The 12,479-nt window shown below is 55.3% G+C and overlaps 1 protein-coding gene across 2 annotated transcripts in view; it reads right to left on the bottom strand.

Annotated features, from left to right (window-relative positions):
• PRKCB (protein kinase C beta) overlaps positions 1-11,653 on the bottom strand; it is a 95,110-nt gene extending 83,457 nt beyond the window's left edge. The window contains exons 1-2 of one of the 2 annotated variants that reach the window (XM_032125813.1): positions 11,447-11,653; positions 11,162-11,193 (exon numbers count right to left, since the gene is read on the bottom strand). In XM_032125813.1, the coding sequence (XP_031981704.1) occupies positions 11,162-11,193; positions 11,447-11,619 (205 nt within the window). In that variant the 5' untranslated portion in view covers positions 11,620-11,653. The remainder of the gene's footprint in view (positions 1-11,161; positions 11,194-11,446) is intronic. The other variant, XM_032125814.1, reaches the window with a different exon arrangement.
• Positions 11,654-12,479: the final 826 nt, after the last annotated feature.

The raw sequence follows: 12,479 nt of genomic DNA, 5'->3' as shown, positions 1-12,479 counted from the left end.
CACAGAGTTTGTCTTCCAGAAGCTACATGGGCTGTGCCCTGCACCCAAGAGGAGATTGCATCAAGGAGGTGATGACGGAGGAACGAAGGCTTCTGAGACAGGGCTGTGGCAGCCTCCAAGGAGGGTGGCTGACAGCACGAGCTGCCAGGCCATGAGCACGGAGATACCATGTCCAAGGCAGGGAAAACCCCCAGAAGCAAAGTCCAAATCAGGTCCACCATCACCACAAAGGTCACTTTGTCCCACCCAGGAGAACTCGCACAGTTACAGACTCACAAGCTTCCTTTCCAGAAGATTCTTGCCCCTAGGCTCCTTTCCATCAAAGACAAGTGAGCAAGACAAATTTGGATTAATGGACTGAGCTATTGGAGATGGTCCTTAGACACATGATCACACAAATGTGAATTAGTCCTGTTTTAGAGCCATTCCTGGGGCAGAAATCTCCCGTGACAGGCTGGGGAGGGGACACACGGATCTGCTCATCCTTTCTGCCCCTTGCATACAGGGATGTTCCTTGTGGCAGCTCCTACCATCCTCAGAACCCTCCTGGCAATTACAGCTGCTGCATGAAGGAGCACTTGGCTCCAATCAAACCCCCCAAAAGCAAGGTATTCCATCCAATTCTTCAGACACCAAGTGAACATGGAGATGTTGATCCCTCCCCCAACAAGGCTGGTTGCCCAAGGAGCCCATACAAAAGCTGGGGCAGACAACAAAAACAAAGCCTCTCCCAAAGCCCATCTCCATCATCACGACCAAGCAAAGGCATCTCCATAGCAAAAATGGTGTCAAGCCACAGAAAGTTATAAATAACCATTTTGGGGATTATTTCCAGCTGCACAGAAATCTTGTGGGTGACAGTGACTTATCCCGAGTGAAAGCGACTGCTGGGGACAGAGGGGCTCTGGTGCTGTCCCAGCCAGCACGGCACAGCATGGCACAGCACACCTCCTGCAGGATGGGGACAGTGCATTTGCCCCAGCCAGCGGGGACACAGATGCACCACTTCTGTCCCTTAGGCAGCCTTCCCCCTCTTGGCTACTCTCGGTTAAGGCCGAGCTATGGATTATTGCCAGGGATTTTTCCTAAGCCAAGCTCAAGTTGAAATATTTCAGTGTAATGAATGCAGAGGAAGAAAAGACCTAAACCCAAATTACTCAGGCTCTTGGGGCGAACACAACACTCAGAGCCTTGACAAGCACCATCCTTTTGCTTACACGGCAAGTGCTGGGCCCCGCCAGCAAGGCAGGAGCTGCACCCAGCTCTGAATCAGCCTCTCCACAGCAGCACTGGGAAAGGCACCGGAGCTGGAGACACAGTAAATAATGACTTTGCACTGCGTCAGGAGCTAATCCACTCAGTGATGCAAATGAAATTCGTGGGCCACTTCCCCCTCACTCCGGCTCCTCAGTGATATTATAAAACAATCCCCGCTCCCAGCCTGACTTCATCGCGATGTCACCGCGCGGCTGCAGGAAGCCATTCAGGGGAGCCAGGACGATTTTCACTCCTCTTCACCACCTCACTTTCTCATTCTTCTGCTATAATTGGAAATCATGAAAATGCATTTGTTCATGTGCTCTGAGTGTCAGCTATTCAATGTGCTTGTGCTCTCTTCAGACCATCAGAATAAAGGTATTTAACTGTTTCCCACAAAGGTGAAGCTATTCCTGTTGCATCCTTTCACATGGCAACATAAGATAGGGAGGAATCCACCAGCAGGATCAGCTGGAACACACTGGCAACACAGCATGAGGAAGAGGAAGAACAGCTGAAGGCTGAGATTTAGATATCTGAATCTTTTTTAGCTTCCCTGCTGCTGACTAAATATCAAATGTAGGAAGACGAGAGCAGAACTACAAGAGACTGAAGATTTTAAACATAGAATCATAGAATTCTGGAATAGTTTGGGTTGGAAAGGACCTTAAAGCCCATCTTGTTCCACCCCCTGCCATGGGCAGGGACACCTTCCACTGTCCCAGGTTGCTTCAAGCCATGTCCAACCTGGCCTTGGACACTGCCAGGGATCCAGGGGCAGCCACAGTTTCTCTGGGCAACCTGTGCCAGGGCCTCCCCACGCTCCCAGGGAACAATTCCTTCTCAATAACCCATGAACCCCCGCCCTCTGGCAGTAGGAAGCCATTCCCTGCGTCCTGTCACTCCAGGCTTTTGTCCTCAGTCCCTCTCCAGCTCTCCTGGAGCCCCTTTAGGCCCTGGAAGGGGCTCTGAGGTCTCATTGGAGCCTTCTCCAGGTGAACACCCCCAGCTCTCCCAGCCTGGCTCCAGGGCAGAGGGGTTCCAGCCCTGGGAGCAGCTCTGTGGCCTCCTCTGGACCCGCTCCAGCAGCTCCACGTCCTCAAACATGAGTCCTGACCAACAGCACATGCAGAGCCACCCGAGCACACGGCTCCTGCTCCAGACCAGCTGCTCCCAGGATCTCCCTGCACAGACATCAGTTATCCCCCATTTTCCCAACCACACCCCAAAAAATAAGCAATTCATCTCCTGCTTAGAGCTGGAAAGCTTCCCTTGTTCCAAAGACTGAGCTGGGGAGGGAGCTCCCACCCAAAGAGGGAAGCTCACAGACTGACTCTTTGGAAAAACCCAGATTTAAGTAGATGCAAAAAAGCCAATTTTCAGGGAGCTGTGCCATAACAAGCGTCAAGTTTGCAAATCCAGTAACTTCCATGTACTGGAGCTTATTAATATTGGATTTTTTGGCAGGCACTGCCTTGTCCAGCTCAGATTAGCAGCAAGTATATTCTGCTTGTCAGATTTAAACAAGATGTATAAATCTGGCACAAAAGCAAGACCAAATATGGAAGCAAATTATTTAAATTGACAAGATGTAGCTCACAAGCATTAAGCACTCAGCAGTCAGTGCCCATCGGCTGGGGCAGGAAGGCTCCTGCTCTGGGCCACAGGAGTTAAATTCTGAAAGCAAGAGGCTAACGAGGTTACCCACCCCTAACGCTTACTGATTCCAGTATCAGGATGGATTGGAATTTCTTTTTTTTTTATCAGATGATGGGAAGAGCAGGATGGCTATAAACAGCGGAGGGAGTCAGCCCGAAATCCCTCAAAAGCAAACAGCTTGAGCAGAGCTAGAACAGTGCCTGAGGTCAGTGCCTGGGCACAGAGCCTGGACTGGGCAGCACCTGGGTCCTGCCAGCCCCTGCCCAACACCTGCACTGTGCAGGGAGCCCAGGAGGGCAGGAGCCACACCTTGGCCTAGAGAGAATTACCAGCACTTGGAGCAGAGCTGGGAGTGCCCAGCCCGGGCAGCTCCCAGGCAAGAGGCGCTCCACAGACAGGGAAGGGAAGGGAAGGCCCTGGCCGTGTCACCCCGGAGGGAGCCCTGTCCCCGGTTGTGACACGCGGCTGCAGGGGCCATCCCGCACTGCGGAGCAGGATGTGGCCGGGGACAGTGCCCAGCAGAGCCTGCAGCTGCCAGGGAAGAGCAGCGGGAGCAGCAGCTCCATCTGCCCCGCGATGCTGCGGGAGCAGAGCTGTCACTCTCATGAAACGCATTTCCCTTCACAGGGAACTGGCCTCAGCTGTCGGGAGCAATGGCGAGGGCTCACTGCTGCAGCAAGAGGGGCCTGGGAGGGCTCCTCGAGCTCCTCCCCACCCATGAACAGGAGTCATTCCGAGCAGGAGAAAAGCAGGTGTTGCTGGCAAGTTATTGATTACACTGAGTTCAGGTGCCTTCTCACAGGGAGAACATTTAAATTAGTTTCATTTTTCCAGTGGAGGCCAGTCTAAAACCAGGATGGATAAGTCCCTCAGAGCCTGCATCAAAGTGGTCCCAACAGCCCAGGACTGACCACGGCAAAGGCAAAGAAGCCACCTCCACACAGCAGGAAGCTGTTTGGCAGAGCCATCCCTTTGGCTGGTCTAGCCGAGCCTTGGCCACCCTCTCTCCAGGGGAGACACATTTGGGGTGCTGAGAGAAGGAGCTCCCAGGGCACAGCTCTGTCCCCCCACAGGTACCCTGGGAGCTGAGGTCCCTCACCACAGTCAAAGCCTTTTGTTGCCCACAGCCCTCGGCTCCTTGGGATGAGACACAGCAGGAGGGAACAGAGCATTCCCCGGAGAGAGACCCCACAGCTGCTCCTCCACATGGTGCCCATTGGGATCCCGATCACCTGGGTAAATCCAGCCTGCCCTGCACGGCTCTGGGTACAGCCCAGCAGGAGCAGGTTGTGGTTTGGACAAGTGCCTTCCCTTCCCGGGAAGAGCTACAGCCAGCACAGCTACTTCTGGGAATTGCTTCTGCTTAACACAAAATTTGGCTGCTACCAACCACCACCGGAGCTTTCTTCCTGTCTCCCCCATCCCTTCTGTGGCTCTTGTGGAAAAACTGACTTCCTGGTGCTGGCTCCTGTGGGATGGCAGGACAGGGCCAACCGGGGTCACGTCTCTCCCCTTCTCTGCTGGGGCAGCAGCCCCTGACACCAGCCCTGATGGGGCTCAAGAGCTCCAGAGAGATTTTTCACCTTCATCCATTGGGCCACTGCAAAACTAAGGCAGTTACTGTGTCATTTTACATCCTTGATGTTCATATCACCTTTCTGCCTCCAGGGACTCCTGGCCAAGGCACAGAGGCCACCAACACCAGCCCAGCCCAGGATGGATGGACAGATGGATGGATGGGTTCAGAGGTGGGGAACAGCAGCTCACAGCTGTCCTTTCCCTGAAAAAAGGGACATCCGAGGGACAGCTCTTGTCTCTGTCACACCCAAGTCCAGATGCCCCAGCCCCACATCTCTGTTCAGGTACCAGGTGCGAGGGCACTGCATCACCCCAAGGAACACAGGGCCTGTGGTTTCTGCTAAATCTCAAAGTATGGGACAAGGCCATTCCAGGGGATGGACAAGTCCTTGGCCAGGCTTTTTTTCCTACAGCATCACCTGAAAGGTCTGGAGGGGCTCTGGAGCTCTCCATGCTCTCTCTGTCCCCTGCCCTCACCCAGCTGTGGGACAGGACACCCATCACCCAGGGCTGTGGGGCAGCACACAGGGCAACCCCAGAACACAGTGCTGGCAACCCAAGGCTGCACTCAGGACCCCACACAAGGACTCCTGCTTCCCTGGTTTTGTTTTATTGCCTTTTCCAAAGAGCTCGTTTTTGGCAGCCTGCAGCCCTCAAAGAGCACAAAGAACACGCAGCCCAAGCACCTGTGGTTACTCTTCCCCTACAGGGAGCTCCTTACTCACCCTTCTCTGAGTGGCTCTAATTTATGGATTTGCAGAATAATGACTCATGAAGCCACACTGGAGAGATTAATCTCGCCAGCACTCTCCACCACACTCCATGCTGCCCTTGGGGCCTGAGCTGGACCACAGGCACACAAAGGCCACCAGCCCACGGTGGAGTCTGGCAGCTGTGTCCCTGTGCAGCACTAATCCTTTCACAACTGGCTGCTGCAGGAAAATCCACCCAAATGCTTCTCCTGGGCACAATCCCATCCCACCTACTATTGTGAACATCCCTTCTCATTACCACACACCTTCAATCCAGGCCAGGGGAAAGCACTTCCACCTTACATTTGTGATCACACCCCTTATAACAACGCGTTTCAGGCAATCCTGCCCTCGCTAAATTATGGGCACAGCCAGAAGTTAATTTCTTAGTCATTGTGATCATGCCACTTATTTGCTGATAGATCTGATGGGGGCCTGGATGGCACAGAGGAGCCTCTCCAGCGTTTTCGGATTTTTGCCTGTTGAGCTGCAGGAGGAGGAGGAGCTGTGCTGGCTGGGAAGGAGGGAGGGCAGCAGCCCACAGCAAGGGCTTGCGCAACTCCCCTCCCTCCAGTTCCTACAGAAACCCCAGCAGTTAACAGAATTCACACCAAGTTTTGAGAGCAGGTTCAAACCCACCTCCTGTTCCACAGCAGACACCAAACCCTCAAGGTCTTGCTCTGTTTCACAGCATCTTCTGCTGGTGACAAGACAGGTGAGCACCCGCCCACACCTTGCTGCCAGTAAAGGATGCCCTACACACCCTGCCAGGGACCCGTGTGCTGCAGGAATTTGTAGGATCACATGTGTGAGCGAGCAGGCGTGCAGAACTGCCTGCACTGTTTGCTGAGAAGTCTCCTTAGAGACAGCCCAGGCATTAAATTCCCCAGGAAGACTCAATAGCTGGAGAACCATCAAGGCAGAGGCTCGAGACTGGGGTTGTTTAACCTCTGCAGTGGTGTCAGAACCAACAGGCACCCGGCAGATGTGCTGCAAACTCTCCTGCCACCCCAAGGCACCCAAATGCCCACGGGCCAGCTCCAAAGCCCGCAGCCAGCATCCTATGGCTGGCACCAGTCAGCAACAGATACCGCGGGAAGGAAACGGACCACCTCATTATCCGGGCCCAAGATCATTTTAGGATGACAGCTATCTCCGGAGATAAGAAAGAAAAATCCACCCTGCAACTGCAGGGGGGAGGGAAAGACAAACCACTTCCACTTCCAGACTTGAGCGAGCCCTTGTGCGCTGCACGGGGACACCAGCGGGGCTGCACCCGAGCTGTCCCTGCCGAGCCCAACAGCCCCGGCACTGCCAGAGGGGCTGCACGTCCAAACTACCTCCAAACCACCTCCCTCCTCCCCAGCTGCTGCCCTGAGCCACAGGCATCCAGCGCAGGGAAGAGCGGGATTAGGGAGGCCAGCTCAGGTGACAGGATTTAAACCCAGCCCGGGAAGCAGCCCTGCCAAGGGGCACACGTTCCCAGCTCCCACCAGCTCTGTGTTCACTCGGCTGTGCAGAACCACAGCCCATCTGTGCAGCGCAGGAGCCCAGACCCACTTCCCTTTTCTATTTGTACCTGCTCTGCAGCACTGCCCTGGTGCCGGGGACAGGCTCCCCACGGGCTCTGCTGCCCCAGGCTCTGCGTGGAGACACGGCTCCTGCTGCCCCGGGGACACGGCTCCAGCATCGAGACTTGCGTTACCACCGCAAGGCACACACAAAAAACCCTCCGAAATCATGTTTCCAATTTCTGCAGCATTATATAATTAGCATCATTTGTGTTGCAAAAGTAATTGCAGTAACATTTTTAATTAGTCTATTTGAACACTAACATTTCTCCAGTGTGCATAATATGTTGACACGAAATTACTGGGTTTGAGGCAACTCCGAATGATTGGAGTTTGTTTTGCTTTTGTTTCTTACTTGTTTAATACAGTCAATAAGAGCCGGCGCTGAACGGTGCCGAGCCCAGCTCGCAGAGTGGCTCGAGCTGCAGTGGAGAGCAAAGTGTGATGGGTTTCACTTCCGTCTGGGGGGAGGAAGGGTGGCTTGTGAAGGCACAGAACAAGAGAGAAATACTTGCTTGAGAGGTAGGGCCTGGGTGACATTTACCAGCTGCTCAGTTCTGGTCTCAGATGTTGACTCGTGAAAACACAAAACAGAACAAGAGCACTGGCCTTGGAGGACAGGGAGAGGAAAACCTGGAGGGAGGAATTCTGTGTGGCATGAAGTTTGGAAGGAGATCTAATCTAAAGAGTTTCTTTGCTTACTGAGTCATAAGCAGGGACAAGAAGTAAACATTCTCCCCAGAAAAGTTACTGCATGAGATCCAAGCACCCATTACCAAAGGATGCTTTTTTTCCCCCCTTTCTCTTCAGGAAGAATCAAGATTCTCCTTTCCAAGATCTTTTCTACATTGTACACATGAAAGCAGTAACAGATGCAGGTTATTTTTTGCTCCCAAGTGTGAATCACGTTCCACTGCTCCTCACCTCTGCCCAGGCCCCCAGGGCAGGAGCCCAGCCCAGCCACAGTGACTCCAGGTCGAGCAAATCCAGCTCCTGGACGCACGTCCCCCTCAGCACTCTGATCCACAAAGGGACCAAGGGCTGCTGGACAACAGGAGAAATGGCCCCCAAGGATGCCAAGGTGGGGGAAACACGAGCAGGAAAGAGAAAGCTGCCAGTTCCCAGAAGCAGCACATTCCCAGAAGGCGACCAAGAACTTCACTCCCAAAAGCTTTCAAACCAATTCCCTCTCCTTTACCATCCTACAGCACTTCCTGCAGCAGGAGAACCAAGACTTGGCCACTTGTTTCTTCCCCAGCCTGCAGACACCAAGGGGCTGCTCCCTCCTAATGCATTCCTGGTGTTGATACTGCTTGGATGAATCCCCAAACCCAGGAAGGGGAGAGAACACACACTTCCCTTTCTCTATTCCTGAGAAGTTTCTACACCTTCCAGCTACAACAGGTCGTTAGAGCAGGGCCAGAAAGCCCCTCTGTACCACGGGCTGAGAGGCAGCCAGGGGCCATCGAGCTTCCCTCGGGAAGAGTTCATCTTCCTGGCAGCTCCAGGCACATCCTCAGCACTTCAGCTTCCAACACCCACAAGATATTGATTTCTTTTTGCTGACCTGCCAGAAGCAGCCCTGCTCCTGGACCGGCTGTGCACAGACCTCCCCTGCCCACACTCAGACACTTTCTGGCTCACAAGAGAGACGTTGGCCCAGGAAGTCTTCAGATGCGTACAAGGATAAGGAGGAGATTGTATACGAGGATAAGAAGCAGATTAGCAGGCAATTAAGTGGCATTTGTGGTATCCATTAGTATTTCAAGCTACAAAGAGTCAGTTTCTGCTAACTTCCTGCCAAAAGTCACAAGTAATGAGCTAATTAACAATCTAATTATTGCAAATGCCCTAGAAAGAAATCAGGGCACAGGTGAAAACCTACTTAAAGCGAGCACAGCAGTAGGAACAGCTGAGAGCAGACAGACATGTGCCCCAGCTGCATTTCCAGCCATCCCACAAAACAACGGAATAAAACACTCGGGGAAGTTGTTAAAGTTGAATTAAAGCCGCATTCAGTAAAGGGAGAGGTAGACCCTCACTCCAGAGCTTCCTGGCAGCCCTATGGGGCTGAAGAACCCCTAAACAAAAGCCAGCCCTGGGGTTTTCTGCCTCCATGTCAATATTTACCAAGTTCAACAGCAGCTGCAGCACAGCCTGTGGGCCACAAACCCAAAGCTGGCGGTACCTGCACAACCCAGCATGAGCACGGCCCCCCTGGCACAGCCAAAGCAGGGCAGTGCCAGCCCTAGCACCTCCAGTTCCGCCTCCCACCAGGACAAGCCCCAGGGCAGCTGTGATTCCAGCGCAAATGGCAGTGGGAGAGACTTCTGTGTTGATTTCCCAAGCTGGAAGCATCCTGCAGGGAGACACGGCACGTCCTCCACCCCAGGGCACAGCTGTTCCTGCCCTGGCCATGATGGGCATTGCCCCACAGCTGCCTCACCCACGGGAGCACCTTCACCTGGGCACCCCAGCACCTCACAGGTGGGATCTGGGGAAATCCACAGCTCACTGATTTTAGCAAAGTAAAGACTGGGCTGGTCTGCAGACCTCAATCTGTGAAATTCCCTGTTGCACAGTAAAGATTCCCTATTGCACATTCCCGTCTGTAACACCAGAGTAACCTGGAAAGGGTTTCTGAAGGCAGAAAGGGATGTCACAGAGCAGTTACACACCCTCAGGGATGTCACTGAGCACAGCAGGCTCCTGGCAGTGCTACTGGTGTCACTGCAGCTCACAAGGGCTCCTGCCCCACGACCCAGGGCCAGGACTGCACTGCTCGACACCTCCAAGACACCTCCACGACACCTCCACAGGCCCACCCACTGTCCTCACACTGAGGGCTGATTCAACACTGGCTAAAAACATCTAAGGATAAACCTTGGAGCAAGAGCACAGTTACAGGTTTGGATAACAGATCCTGACAGCTGGAAGAGACTTGGAGAGGTGCCAGTTATCCAACCCTGGATGCGATAGGTAGAACTCAGCAGAGCTCTAGAAATAACGCAGGCAAACCCTGTCGGGCCAGTACATGGTCCCCACCAGCTCCCCAACACAGTCCAGATTTCATGGACATTGTGTTTGCACAAATACACCGTCACTGTAAGGAAAGTCAGGGAATTAACAGCCAGGTAAGCCTGGGAAGACCCACAACAGATTTGAGGTGTGCAGAATTTCTCTCAGTGATGTGACTGAACTGCCCATGTGTGAAACCTCAGGTACCAGGGGAAGCTGTGACCTTGAGAAACAGCCCTAGGACACGCTTTAATCTCCACATCCACTTTTCTCTGCTTGCCAACACCTGTCCAGGCCTTCAGGCTGGGGTTGGGGAGGTGGCAGGGAGACGGTTTTGGTATTTTAAGGTTATATTCGTGTGGTAAGTGTTAAGGATGAGTAGCAGCATCATTTAAATTGGATTAGACTTACACTGCTTGTACAGGCAGCTGCAGAGGTGCTCCTGAGAGCAGCCAAGGCAAAGCCCCTCTGCCCACAGCTACAGGAACCCCCCCAAGACCCGGACCCACCGCAGCACCTCGCACCCTGAGTGTCCCGCACCAAAACCCCAAGGACAGCTGCCAGGAGCAGTCTTTTAGAGCTCTAAAGTAGGTTTGTTTTCATGCCAAATACCTCAGCTTGGGAGTCAGCCACCCACCAAAATAAAACTCTGTCCCAAATATTCACAAAAGCAAAATTTCACTGCCAGCAGCTGCGAGCATCGGCCCCATTTGAACCCCACGCCCAGAGGTGAACCCCACACAGGTGGGACCCACAGGACAGGGCGAGCTGCGAGCAGGAGCAGCCCCCAGCTGGGCTGGCTACAACAGCAACCAGATAACGCCTGGGTAATTCAGCCCAATTTCCCGAGGGGACATCCTAAAGATGTCCCTGAAGAGCCCCTCCAGAATCTCAGCATCATCAGAACAAAGAATTATGGTCACAGTAACCTGGCTACTGCAACGTATTTTGTTATAAAGCCTCATTTTTTTTTCCCCAGCAACACAACCAAGCCATTCAAGTCCTCGCCGGCTGCGCAGTTGCAGCCCCGGAGCAGCCCTCGCCCAGCCTGTTTGCCACCCAAACACATGTTTTGGTGTTAAGTACATTAAAAACAAACTCCCCTCAGTCTTTTTCGGGGGATTTAGCTGAAGTCCTGGGCGCTTATCTCTGCTAACGAGACCCGACCGGCTTAAAGGCACGACTAGTTGCTCTGTTGATTAAAAAAATGACTAAGCTGCTTCCCGGTGCCGCGGGGATGCCGCCCGCAGGGAGATGCGGGGCCGGTCCCGGGGGGCGGACACGGAGTGAGGGCCCCCTCGGCCCCCCCGGCAGCGCAACACTCACCTTGACACTGGAAGCCCTGCTTGCCGAAGCCCCTGCGGAGAGAGAGGCGGAGTGAGACACCGGCCCCGGCCCCGCGGCGCAACGACCCTGCCCGGAGCCGCCGGCCGGAGGAGAGCGGGCACCGGGGGGACCGGGATGGGATGCGGGGGATGAGGGGAGCCGGGACGGGAGGGGTGCCCGGAGGAGGGCGAGGGTGAGTCCCACCGGGCTGGGCGAGCACGGGGAGGGATGTCCCGCCGAGCCGGTGTCCCGGAGCGGCTGAGGGGAGTCCAGGGGAAGGCTCACCAGATGAAGTCGGTGCAGTGGCTGCAGAAGGTGGGCTGCTTGAAAAACCGCGCCGTGAACTTGTGGTTCTTCACCTCGTGCACGTTCTTCTGCCGCAGGGCGCCCTTGCGGGCGAAGCGCACCGGGCCCTCCTCGCCCTCGGGGGCCGGCGCTGCCGCCGGCGGCTCGGCCATGCTGTGCGGGGGCTGCCGGCCCGGCCCGGCCCGCTCCGGTGGCGCTGGTCCGGCGGGGCTGGGGCTGGTCCGGCTGCGCTGCCGGGGCCGCGCTCGGGGCCGCTGCCCGCAGCTGGCGGGAGGCTCCGACACCGCCCGCCGGGCCACGCCCCCTCATTTACATACAGAGCCGCCCCGCCCCTCATCTGCATCGCCGGCCACGCCCCCGGCGCCTCGCGGCACGGCAAGCCCCGCCCCCGCGCCCTCGGCGCGGCCGCGCCCCCCCTCGATTTGCATGTTGATTTGCATAGGGCCCAGCCCGGCCCTTCATTTGCATAGAGCATCTGCATCCCGCGGGGATGCGCAGGGACCACCCAGGCACGGGCAGGGACAGAGCTCGGCTGGTGGCCCGCGTGAGACGGGGCTGTGGGCAGGGTCACCAAGGCAGGGACATCGTCCTGTCTCACTGCCCGAGCAGGCGGGCGGGGCAACAAGCAGGACTCAGTAGGACATAGATATGGATGTGCCAGCCGTGGGGACACCTGCACTGCCCCATGGCCACTGCAGGACTGGCAGTGACAGTGCTGGCTCCTTGGGAGTCCCAGACTTCCCACTGTTAAGGCCAGAATAATTTTTCTCTACCCTGATTTTCTGCACAACATGAGTCAGGTCGAGAGGGGATCCAGGCAGGAGCTCAGGCACAGCAGCTGTGCCGGGCCGGGCACTGGGGTCACTGTGCTGTGCCTTGGGGAGCAGGAATGTGCCTTGGGGAGCAGCCCACGCAAGGCCACAACCCCAGGGCTCACGCACAGACACAGGGGCACAAACCAGCAGCTCAGTGGTCCTCTCGGAATGATTTTTCAAATTTCCTGTTGGAATAA

This window comes from Corvus moneduloides, chromosome 16, assembly GCF_009650955.1.
Source record: "Corvus moneduloides isolate bCorMon1 chromosome 16, bCorMon1.pri, whole genome shotgun sequence".
In the NCBI taxonomy this organism is placed as follows: domain Eukaryota; kingdom Metazoa; phylum Chordata; class Aves; order Passeriformes; family Corvidae; genus Corvus; species Corvus moneduloides.
The sequence above is the reverse complement of the archived record's forward strand: the minus strand, read 5'-3'. Positions and strand labels throughout refer to the sequence as shown.